Source organism: Mustelus asterias, chromosome 14 (assembly GCF_964213995.1).
Source record: "Mustelus asterias chromosome 14, sMusAst1.hap1.1, whole genome shotgun sequence".
Classification (NCBI taxonomy): domain Eukaryota; kingdom Metazoa; phylum Chordata; class Chondrichthyes; order Carcharhiniformes; family Triakidae; genus Mustelus; species Mustelus asterias.
In genome coordinates, this window is record NC_135814.1 from 38,959,394 (window position 1) to 38,972,033 (window position 12,640).

Sequence of the window (12,640 nt, forward strand, 5' to 3'; positions counted from 1 at the left end):
CATGTAAAAATCCATACGACTCCGCGCTGCATTGAAACACTCATGACGAAATGTGGTCTGTTATTAGGGATGACAATGTCAGGGAATATTAGTCCACCACCATAAGAAATATCTTCCCTTTATAGTCAAACAAAACCATGCCAAGGTGTTCACAAGGTCTTAATGGGAAGGAGAACAGAAGTGGCTATTTCTGCTCCTGCCACAGCTGGAGACATCAGCTCAATAGAATGAGAAATCCCCAGTCACCATCTGTTATTGTGGTTTTATCTCGGGATTTGTAGTTTTTTACTTAAAAGAGTTATTGCTGGAGGCAATGGTATTTTATTGAAAACACATTTATTTATATACCAATTACAAAGGTTAAGTAAGACTACGACATAGCTGGAGTTACTCTCTAAGATGCTTCTCAGTCATCTTCTGTCAGTGAGTGACATCACTGTAACATAGCTCCTTACCCAGAAGCTTATTAACTATCATTAGAGTTAACCCTTACAATGACCAAGGAAATTTACTCCTAACTCCCATTAAAGAGGCTGCATGCCTATTATGAGGAGGGCATCATAGTGGACAATCTCTTTTAATAGCAACTAGCTGAATAGTAGTAAAGAAGTCATTAGTGAGGATTTTGAGCTTTAATTAAAGCCAAGTTAATTGTTTACTTGCTGCTGGAGATTGATAAGAATACTCTGGGTTCGAAAGGACTTTTAATGCATATCGGGAGACTTTCTGGGACACTTCATAAAGCTCTATTAACATTTATTTCACAGAGTCTCTGCGGACATCACCCAATGAGAGTGAGTGCTACGCTATTATTATAACCTGGGATGGGAGGAGTGCGCAATTTGACTAGCCCCACTACTCCATAGGCTGCACCATTCATTTAAAAGTTTGATTCACTCACTAAAATGGCCACTTGTTTGCCTTTGCTATCCAGAACAAAAGAGACTTTAACCAGTCTTCTTTCAATAAACAACAAATTTATTAGTTTATTATAAAACTAGTCCTGTCAAATAGAAAGGCAAAGTTTATTAACATATCATATGAAATATGAAAGTATACGCATTACTTTTTCAAGATATCCCAAATCACCCACAAACACACTCACACACACCCAAAGATTAAAAGTCAATGCTTCAAGGTGGAGTCCTTGAAATGGTGTCCGTGTTATATGGTGGTTATCTCAGCGCTGATCTGCCAAACAAGCAGTAACCTTACACAGCTTTGCAGGCAGGGTCAAGGAACACCTGCAGTTACTCCATTCCAGTATGTAGAGCAACTTAGGAACAGCTTATATTCATTTCCAACTATGGACAGGCTCTGGGCTGCAAAAATGTTGCTGTCCTCTTTTCACAAGCAGTTGGTCCTCCTTCTTTTCAACCCAAAACCAACCTTTAAACATAGTTTTCCAGGCATGTTTTTTATTCAGAGCTTTAAACCAGGTGATGCATCCTTTGTACACAGTCCACCCAGATTAAGAGATTTCCAGCTCATTTAAAACTGCTTAATTACCATTTCTTGTAAAAGATCTCACTTCCAGAACTAGCAAATAGTCCTCAAATTAACCATTTAAGAAAGTGCCTTTTAAAACCACAAGTTCTTCCAAAATATTCTTAGTCCTTGAAGATTAACTATTTTCTGTAATTAAAGTGTTCATGACATTATCATACATGATTAGCGACCATATAAGAATCACCAGGAAATAGGACTAACTTGGTCATGAGCATCATTATACAAACCAAACAAAACTTTAATATGCAAAGTCAGAAAAATAAAACAATTTACATTAACTATCTTATATTCTGACATTCAGATTTAACATGTGAATTAACAGACAAACTGTGGGTGAACATACCACACTGCACGATGACTGAAGAACAGCTAATGTGGTTCCGCTATTTAACAAGGGTTGTAGAGATAAACCAGTGAGTCTCATGTCAGTGGTAGAGAAACTATTGGAGAAACTTCTGAAGGAGAGGCAAAGCTTGATCAGGGATAGTCAGGATGGCTTCGTCAGACGGAGGTCATGCCTAACAAGTTTGATTGAATTTTTTGAGGAGATGACCAGGTGTGTGGACGAGGGTAGTGTAGTCGATGTAGTGTATATGGATTTCAGCAAAGCCTTTGACAAGGTCCTATATGGGAGACTTGTAAAGTAGGTAAATGACATGAGGTACAGGGTAATTTGATAAAGTGGATTCAAAATTGGCTTAGCTGAAGGAGACAGAGGGTGATGACAAAAGGTCAAATGCATGCAAATGCATTTAAATCGGCAGGCCACCCGATCCAGGTGCGGGCTGGGCCCACACCCGAATTGGGTGTTGGTAAAGCCGCGCTCTGCTAGGAATCAGGTGCGTACCGTGTTAAAGGCCCGACGCCCAACTTTACCGTGATTTCGCACCCAAAAACGGGCGCAAAGGTTTGGTAAAATCGGGCCCTATATCTTTAAAACATTTAGAAGGGCATATTTATGGTGTGATGTACAAAACTTCAAACAGCAGGAGGACAAGTTGATAAAGGTGTTAGAAAAACCTAAGTGAGTGGGGGGGGCGGGGGGGGGGGGGGGGGGGGCGGGGGGGGGGGGGGGTGCCTGGTGTATGAAAGAAAAGACAGCTCTACACAAATATTGGCCTGTCTGCATTGAGACTATTAGATTTAAAATTGGAGTTTGTTTGTTATGGAGTGACATGGGGGCACAGTGCCAGGGACCCGGGTTCAATTCCAGCCTTGGGTCACTGTCCATGTAGAGTTTGCACATTCTCCCTGTGTCTGTGTGGGTTTCCTCCAGGTGCTCCGGTTCTCTCCCACAGTCCAAAGTTAGGGTTAGGTTGATTGGCCATACTAAATTAACCCTAGTGTCAGGGGGATTAGCAGGGTAAATATGAGTGTTTACGGGAATGGGGCTTGGTGGCCGGTGCAGACTCGATGGACCAAATGATCTCCTTCTGCATTGTAGTCATTCTATGATTCTATGAGTGCAAAGTGGCTACATGTTAAGCGTTGAATAGCCTCCATCGAAGGCCATTTGATTTTATGAATCTTCATATGGATGGAAAATTCACAGGGTGAAGACAACTGTTACATGTCAGAAAAATCTTTAAAGACTAAAACAATCCTGTATCTTGCAGGAGCCTTCAGATGTTTGGATCATTTTGAATCTTCACCGCTGCACTAAAATGTGCATTCTCTATGCACGTGCTACATATGTGGCCTATTAACTTGAGAAAATGTTGTAAATTAGTCATTTGTTTTTCTCCTTTTCCTTTAGATTACCCTATTTGCACCCAGATGGAGTGCTCAAATGGAGCCTGTTACAACTCTAGCCAGCATTGTGATGGAGTGCTGAACTGCAGGGATGGAACAGATGAAAGCAATTGCAGTATGTTCTGCTTTTCTGATGTTTAGATCCTAACTGCCTGGCTGTAACAAATCACCTGTTGAAGACAATGATATGCAGACATACTGAAACACAGACCATGTCTGAAACAATTTAATATGTTCTCTGCCAGTTTGAAAAAGTAAATAAATGAGTGTCGCAACAAACATAATCAGAAGAATGTTCTATCTACTCATGGAGACTGGTAGAGTAGTAATTATCACAGGATGGATCAATAGAAATAAAAATTGGGTGGTTTCTATAATTAAAGGCTGTTGCATTTCATCAGTTTTATGCTCAGGCATTTGGTACTCAATTTGTGGAATGCAGAGAAGTTATGCATCATTTCTATCATTATGGTAATCACACATAAATAACATACCAATGTGTTCAAAAGGAATTATGCTATTGTGATATGGATTTTCAAACAAAGAAATATTTGGCTTAACCAGTCCGTACAGCTTAACCACCACATAAATAGTAGCCCCAAACTGAAGAGCACACTCTGTTCCCATATCTCTTCTGTTCCCTTAAAGACTTTCCTAACCAATTCTTCAATATTGACATAGGGCAGGATTTTCCAGCCACGCTCGCCCCAAAACTGGAAAATCCCACCCACAGTCAATGGACCTTTGCATGGTCTGCCCCCTGCCTCCCCCCCCCCCCCCCCCGCTCCACCCCACCCCCCTGCCTACTACGATTCCCATGGCAGGCGGAATGGGAAAATTCCCCCCCCCCCAATAGTCTCTGCTTCATGTACTACCTCCTGTATTGCATTCCATAACCTCACAGAAAAAAATATTAAAATGGCGAATCCAGCAACAAATGTTTGACGTTGACACCTTTCAAAAAATGAATGTGCAAAAGCTGTGATTTTTATTACTCGTCGCTCACCTGATTTTAGGAGCTTTAGCTATTCTATCTGGGTGAACATTTGAACTATTCCAATAAGGAAGGGAGGAGGATATCCACGAGCTTCATTTCTGAAGCTTAATAGTCATACTATCACTGTTGGCTGTTTCCCAATGCTGTGTTGAAGCTTTAAACAAAGTTCTGATTTGTGTTCAAAGATTAATAGAGATTGAGTTGCTAACGATGGCAGAAAATTATGCCTGAAAGTAGGAATAGAATAGGACAGAAGCTAATTAAACGTTTACCCCTGATAAATACTGGAGTAAATTCTTGATATGAAAGCATTTATTTTTTCAGTTTTCTCTCACCTTTTTAAAAATTTGGCACCTCACCAGAATCATCATTCTTCACTCGTGACAAAGATGTGAGATAGTGCGAATTAGTGAGTTATTCTACTATGGATCCTGTTCTCAGCTGACAGCCTCACATACATACACGTTTCCAGCTGGGGGTTACCACTAAGATAAATACTGTGGATGCTGGAATCTGAAACAAAAACAGAAAATGCTCGAAAGTCCCAGCAGGTCTGACAGCATCTATGGGGAGAGAATAGAGCTAATCGCTGGTAATTTTACTATCTCGCCCGCCACGGAATTGGAACGGACGAATGGAAATGTCAGTTGACCTCGGTCTGGACGACCCTTTGTCAAAATTGGGGTTACCGGACAGTTTTCAGGAGTGGCAACTCAGCTGATCATTTGCATTCACAGTGCAGGACATACGGGTAAATTATGTCTGCCCACATAGACTGGCCAACCCAGCATAGTCTGAATCCTGCCTGAACAAATAGTTTGAGGTTTTACTGAGTTATCCACTTATTTATCAACCCATAGATGTTAGAACTGTATAATTTGGGCGGCACGGTAGCACAGTGGTTAGCACTGCTGCTTCACAGCTCCAGGGTCCCGGGTTCGATTCCCGGCTCGGGTCACTGTCTGTGTGGAGTTTGCACGTTCTCCTCGTGTTTGCGTGGGTTTCCTCCGGGTGCTCTGGTTTCCTCCCACAGTCCAAAGATGTGCGGGTTAGGTTGATTGGCCAGGTTAAAGTTGCCTCTGAGATGCGTAGGTTAGAGGGATTAGCGGGTAAATATGTGGGGATAGGGCCTGGGTGGGATTGTGGTCGGTGCAGACTCGATGGGCCGAATGGCTTCCTTCTGCACTGTAGGGTTTCTATGAATTTACAAACTGAACATTTTGAAAAAGAATGTGAATGCTGTATTTATTTTATTTTCCCTCTTTCTTTCTCCCAACCTTTCCCTCACCTCTTTTCCAACCCTTTGCAGCGCAGAGATGTAACAGCGGTCAGTTTCAGTGTGCCAATGCAGAATGCATCCCAGAGGTATTTGTATGTGATCACGATGACGACTGTGGCGATGGAAGTGATGAGCAAAAATGTGGTAATGTTTATTTTCTGGAATAGTCATTTTATTATTCCCTACTGTTTGAAGCAAATTAGAGGTACTCGGCACAACCTGCTGCATATTTGGTACAGAGTTAGAAAGGGTTAAAAATTTACTATTTGTAATTGGATGGTCTAAAATTACAGCACTTGGGTAACCTATAATTGAACTCAGGGAAGCAGTGTCTCATTTTTAAAATGCAGCTTCAAGACTAAAGTACTGAGATGCGGCGGTAAGCATAGGGATGAGATCGAAGCCTGATCTATGTAATGTTTCATATTCTGTTTAAATATGATATTTGTTGAGACTCATTTGCAGTCCAAAAATATATTTTTTTCACATGAATTTAGTGTTTATCAAGTTGAGCAACACGAATCTTGGGAAATTGAACCCTTAGAGCACTAAGCATTGCTAGTTCAAGTACATAAGAATGCAAACGGACACTTCTTTTCTCTCCCCCAATGTTGAGCCTTAGAATAGCAGTGTCAGTTGTTATGTAAATGTCTTTGTTGTAGGGTAATCCTGTATTATGGGAGTGGTAGAATAGTGATTATGAAACTGGAGTAATAATCCACAGAGCTGGCATACTGCTCTGAATAAATGAATTCAAATTCAATGAATTAAATAAATCTGGAATTAAAAGCTAGAATTAGTAATGGTGAATTGGAAGTGTTGTTAAAAAGATCTGCAGCAATATGGCTGACTTGGAACTGCCATTGAAATAGCCCAGCAAGCAACGCACTTGCATCAAACTACTACAAAAAAGTTCAGTAAGAGTAATATAGGCTGGACTATCTGGCATCGACCTTGGTCCCAGACGCAAAGACACATCCTGCCCAGTTGACCCTGCAAAGTCCTCCTCAGTAACCTTTGGGGACTTGTGCCAAGGTTGGGAGAGGTATTCCTTCATTAGTCAAGCAACAAGCTGACATAGTCATATTCACAGAATCGTACCTTACAGAAATGCCCGGGACTCCTCTGTTACAGTCACTAGCGTTACTGACACAGTGGTATACAGTTGGGATGATCCTGGGAATTCTCAAGTTGACTCTGGATCCCTGAAGTCTTGTGACATCAGGTTAAACATGTGCAAGGAAACCTGCTGATTACAACATCCTACCCTCCGGAAGCTGATGAATTAGTACCCCTCCATGTTTAACACCACCTAACAACATTTCGGCTTGGGCTGATAAGTGGCAAGTAACATTCATGTCACACAAGTGTGAGGCAATGACCATCTCCAACAAGGGAGTGTCTAACCATCTCCCTTTGACATTCAACAGCATTACCATTGCTGAATCCCCCACTATCAACATCCTGGATTTACCATTGACCAGAAACTGAACTGTATCAATCATATAAATATATGGCTGTAAGAGCAGGTCAGAAACTGGGAATTCGGTAGAGAGTAACTCACCTCCTGAATCCCCAAAGTCTATCCTTCATCTACAAGGCACAAGTCAGGAGTGTAATGGAATTCTCTCCACTGACTGGATGAGTGCTGCTCGACATCATCCAGGAGAAAGCAGCCTGCTTAATTAGTACCCCATCCACAAACATTCACTCCCTCACCCAGCAATGCATATTGGAAGCAGTCTGTACCATCTACAAGGTGCATTGCAGCAACTCACTAAGGTTCCTTCGACAGCATCTTTCAAATCTGCGACCTCCGCCTTCTAGAAGGACAAGGACAGGAGACACATGGGAGCAACATCACCTGCAAGTGCTCCTCCAAGCCACACACCATGCTGACTTGGAATTATGTTGCCATTCCTTCACTGTGGCTGGGTCAAAATCCTAAAACTCTCTTCTGACAGCACTGTGGGTGTACCTACACCAGATGGACTGCAGCAGTTCAAGCAGGCAGCTCACTACCACCTTCTCAGGTGTAATTAGGGATGACCAACAAATGCTAGTCTTGCCAATGATGTTTCCATTTCATGAAGGAATAAATAAAAAGAAAGAAACATTGAGGGTGGCAAGCGTGCAAAATGTTCTCTGGGTGAAGTTCTTCAATGTCTATCACCGAGAATGGATTAGTATATCCACCACTGACCAAACTGGCCAAGTTCTGAAGAACACATCTGCCAGCCTTTGCTTGCGAAGATGATGAGAGAATGAACATGAGTGAAAAACATATGTGACTTCACCTCAACTGTTGCTGATGGGTCCATCTTTGTCAGTATTAGTTGGCGTGACAACTACATAATCCTTGTGGAGATTAAGTCCCATCTTCATAATGAGGACATCCTCCATTATGTTATGTAGCACTTTACGCTAAATTCAAAACAGGAAGATGGTTGTGATTGTTCAAGGCTAATTATTTCAGCTTCAGGATATTGTTTCAAGTGTTCCTTAGGGTGGTGTCCTGGGCCTAACCATCTTCAGTTGCTTCATCAATGACCTTATTTCCATTATAAGATGCATGGTAACGATGTATCAGAGCAGCCCATTTAATTGGCATCTTTTGCACTACCTTAAGCATTCACTCCCTCCGTTATTGGCTCACAGTGGCAGCAGTGGGTGCCAACTACTAGCTGCACTGCAGCAACTCGACAAGCTTTCTACAACAGCACGTTCCAAACTCAAGACCTGTACCAGCTGGAAGGGCAAGGGCAGCAGGCACATGGGAACAAGTTCCCTTCCAAGTTACACCTATTTTTACTTGGAAATATGTTGTTGTTCTCTCATTATAACTGGATAAAAGTCTTTAAACCCCTTACTTAACAGCATTGTTGTGTACTTATGCTGCACAACTGCAGTAGTTCAAGAAGACAGCTCATCATCAGCTTCTCAAGGTCAATGACTGAGATGGTCAATAAATGCTGGCCTAGCCAATGATGTCCACATCCCAACAATGAATAAAATATTTTGGCAATTGGCATCAAGTTTGAGGCCATTTTATTTTGTGGCTCCATGCACACTAAAACTTTGTTTAAGTTTTTTTTGAGAAGGCTGAATATTTTCACAACCCACGGTCAAGCAAAAGATATGTGACATGTATCTGATGCTCCATAACCAATTCTGAAGAAATGTATGGGAGCAAGCTGGATTGAAACTCTCTTCCCTGTCTCCATCTGCCCTTGTGGGAGGTGCATGTGTCCAAGTCTGCAACTATAGAAACTGGCATTACAATGTATGTCAGTATCTTTTCCACCTCACCCATTCAGAATCATTTTTTATAAATGGTATAAGTCAGTCTATGCAATGTAAATTTGTAGGTCATTTGAATAATGGATATTGAATTGTTGCATGAATTTAGGGATCAAACATACTGGGTTAAAGTTATTTTTAGTTAGTTTTAAATGGGTAAAAACCAAAAATGAGTGTAATGTTCAGCAAATTCTGTTCTGATCTAAAAATACATTCTAACACACTGATGGGACAATATTTTAATATTTGAGATCGTTTCTAATGATTAAATGGTGATATTTTCTTGTGATTTGCAGTTTATCCAGCCTGCACAGGAAATTATTTTACCTGCCCCAGTGGCCACTGCGTTCATCAGAATTGGCTCTGTGATGGAGATGATGACTGTGGAGATAATGCTGATGAAAGAGGATGTGGTAAGAGTGTGGGCAGTCAGTGAGTGTATAAAAGTTTAAATGAGCGAGATTGTAAACTATGGAACGAGGATTATAGAAGTTAACATTCATTCACGTAACCTTGAATTGTAGATTGAGCAATTTTCATTGCGCCAGCACGATGAATTATGTTTCAGTTCATTTGGTTGACTGCGTTAATGTTGCTCTCATGGAGTTCATGAAAAGTATTATAGGGGAGATGGGTTCAGGATTGGGGTTAAATTCTAAAGAGTGACATTGGATCAGCAACCAGACATGTTCCCACCCACCTCTGGATTGGACCGGTGGGAGTTTGCAAGTGAGGGGGGGAACCAGCAAACAGCTGGTGGGAAAGTAATTAAGTATGCAAACTTTGAATTAGTGGATGGGTCAGTTTTGTTAAGATTCTGCCCATAGGATCAGGAGGAATCTTTACAGCAAATAATGTAGTTCTTCAGGATTTTACTTTTGAAAATTCTACCACAAAAGTTGCTGGAAACACTCAGCAGATCAGGCAATACCTGTGGAGAGGGAAACACAATGGGCAGAGCCCTGAGGTGGCAGGTTTGGAGCCTGGGTTTGGTGGGGTGGGAGGGGTGGGAGGAGGAAGCCAGAAAAATAGCAGCGGGCAGCATCAGGATGGCTCCCTGAGAGACCCACACTGCAGAGAATGTTTCCCTATGGCGGGCAGAGATTGGGATCGGCCGCTGCACCACAGAGGTGGGCAGCCAATTGAGAAATGAGAAGATCTGTCCAGTGGCAGAGCAGCGTCCTCTACATGTAGAAGCTGCAGCTTAATGGAAGCAGACTCTCTGCGACGGTCTAGGGGACCATCGGAACTGGAGGCTCCATCCCCAGAAGGCTCTCAGAAGGCCCTAAATCTGAGGGGCCTAACTGCCTGGAACCTCTGATTGTTATCTAACTTTACCCCTACTTGCCTCCTAGATGTCTCCACAAGGCTCACCTTAGCTGGCAGCTACCGTTGAGACTCTAGAGTTGCCAGCCTTCGAGGTGGGCAACATCTAAATCCCACCCACTGTCCTTAATATGATGGTGAGGTCAAAGGCAGCCAGTACCACTGCCAGCCAGTGTTCACTCAGGACCCAGGTTTAGTTCTGTCTTTGGGGCCCCAGAACTGGCAGATAAACACAGACTAATGTTTCAGATTCATGGCTTTTCATTAGAACTCCCTCACTCTTCAAAGAATGGGAATTGAAAGACCCAAGAAATCCTTCAGTTTCAACCGCTTCCATAAGACCATAAGACATAGGAGCAGAATTAGGCCACTCGGCCCATCGAGTGGCCTAATTCTGCCAATCAATCATGGTGATATTTTTCTGATTTCTTACCCTCCCAATCTCATTGCCTATCTGCTTTCTACAAATAGGTTTGTTTGCGTCTAAAATTTAAATTAAAAATGATAATTAGAATTAACAGTGTCAACATAGGGATAACAAGTGCCATCGATATTTATAACCTGTGTTAAATCAAACATTCACGGACCAATCTGAAGTGCAATTTTTTAAGTGAAGTGAATTTAATGGGCTTAGTTAGAAGAGAGGAGGAGAAAGGAGTAGGAGAGAAGAAGAAAAAATTGTCAAACATTAGAGCAGGGGAGGAGGGGTAGGGATTGCAAGGGATGATGGGAGGAAGGGATGGAAGGGGCAACAAGAGAGGAAGAGGAATGGGGGAGTCAGAAGGATTGGAAGGAAGGAGTGGAGGAGCAGGGAGTGAAATGGAAGAAAGGAATGAGGGAAGAAAAGAAGGGAGGAAAAAGAAGAGTAGGAGGTTGAAGGGGGTAGAGCCTGATTGAGTCTAACTGCAGGATTACTTGCCTATTATGTTGGAAGATTGGCAAAGTTGCTGAAGTACGATGTAGAAAATCTAAACATTGCTGTGAAAATTGACCAACAAAAATTGCAAAATGATGAACTAAGGTTCATAAAACCTCCAGAGAAGGGTCATTAGCCTGAATTCTCCCAGAATAAATCTATGTGTCAAATTTGTGTGAAAACTGGAGTAATTCATGCTGGTTTTGTCAGTGGGAATTCAGAGAAGAATCTCCCACACTGCAGACGTCACTATCATATATATCATTATAAATCAGTGGGCAGGGCCTATTCCCACTGGAGAGGCTGGTAGCATAGCGCTGAGCAGGCCACTGCGCATGCGCCAACCTGCCAGCGCCGAGTTCGGCGCATGTGCAGTGGCCCCGCACTGCTGGCCAGCTCAATCACTGGCCAGCCGGGCGACTTCCGCAACAGCGGCCTCCGTCCCCCATGGTCCGATCGCTGCCCCCCCCCCCCCCCGACCATTCCCCTTCCATCTCAACCGCCTCAGCAGGCTGACCCCCCATCCCCTTCAGCCCGTTTTGATCACTGCCTCCCTCCTTCCCTCACCGACCCTGTATGCGAAATGAAAGGGGGACCCCCCATCTCCACTGATCACCCCCATCAGGCCCCGCCCCCACTGGCCTTGTCCCCTTGGCACTGCCCCAATGTTCATATTGAAATTAACATTTAATTGATTTCCACGCCTTCCCGCCAATTTCTGGTGTGGAGCTGGCACCACTGGAAATCCGACGCTGGGAGACGCTAACGGGACCCAAACACCATGAATCGGCCAATGTGAGAAGGTTGGGAGATTTTTTAGCGCATTGGGATGGGAGAATCGCGGCCACAGAGTATGTTTATAGCCTAGTCACAAAGGGACCACTTTGTTTAATGACATGATGGCAAGTTTAAAAATAATAACCCTCTTATGAATTTACAATGGCTGATACAAAATATGGTGGCACGGTAGCACACTGGTTAGCACTGCTGCCTCACAGCGCCAGGGATCTGGGTTCGATTCCCAACTTGGGTCACTGTCTGTGTGGAGTTTGCACGTTCTCTTCATGTTTGCGTGGGTTTCCTCCGGGTGCTCCGGTTTTCTCCCACAATCCAAAGATGTGCGGGTTAGGTGGATTGGCCATGCTAAATTGCCCCTTAGTGTCAGGGGAACCAGGAGAGTAAATGTCTGGGGTTATGGGGATAGGGCCTGGGTGAGAGTGTGGTCTGTGCAGACATGGTGGGCCGAATGGCCTCCTTCTGCACTGTAGGGATTCTATGTTCTATGTGATAAAGGTCTGATAATAGGAAGTCAAATGATGCGGACAGGAAATGTGGGCAAATATAAGATTTTTAATAACATATTAACAACTGCTTGGTGGTACATAACTTGAGCATTGCTGAAAAAAAAGAGACGTGTCATTGAAGCTTTTCATCCTGAACTCATCAGGACAAATGCAAGAATTCCAAATGTCAGAGGAGCAATTTATACTGCATAAGAAAGGGTGCTGTTTGGTTGGCAAGTTGACTTTGATTGGTCAAGGCGTTGCTATGGAGAACGCAC

General features: G+C 43.0%; 1 protein-coding gene across 1 annotated transcript in view; it reads left to right on the top strand.

Annotated features, from left to right (window-relative positions):
• The window catches only part of lrp2a (low density lipoprotein receptor-related protein 2a), a 297,083-nt gene that overhangs the window by 87,120 nt on the left and 197,323 nt on the right, over positions 1 to 12,640 (top strand). Inside the window, exons 2-4 of the mRNA XM_078228217.1 lie at positions 3,266 to 3,376; positions 5,568 to 5,681; positions 9,134 to 9,250. Of these exons, the coding sequence (XP_078084343.1) occupies positions 3,266 to 3,376; positions 5,568 to 5,681; positions 9,134 to 9,250 (342 nt within the window). The remainder of the gene's footprint in view (positions 1 to 3,265; positions 3,377 to 5,567; positions 5,682 to 9,133; positions 9,251 to 12,640) is intronic.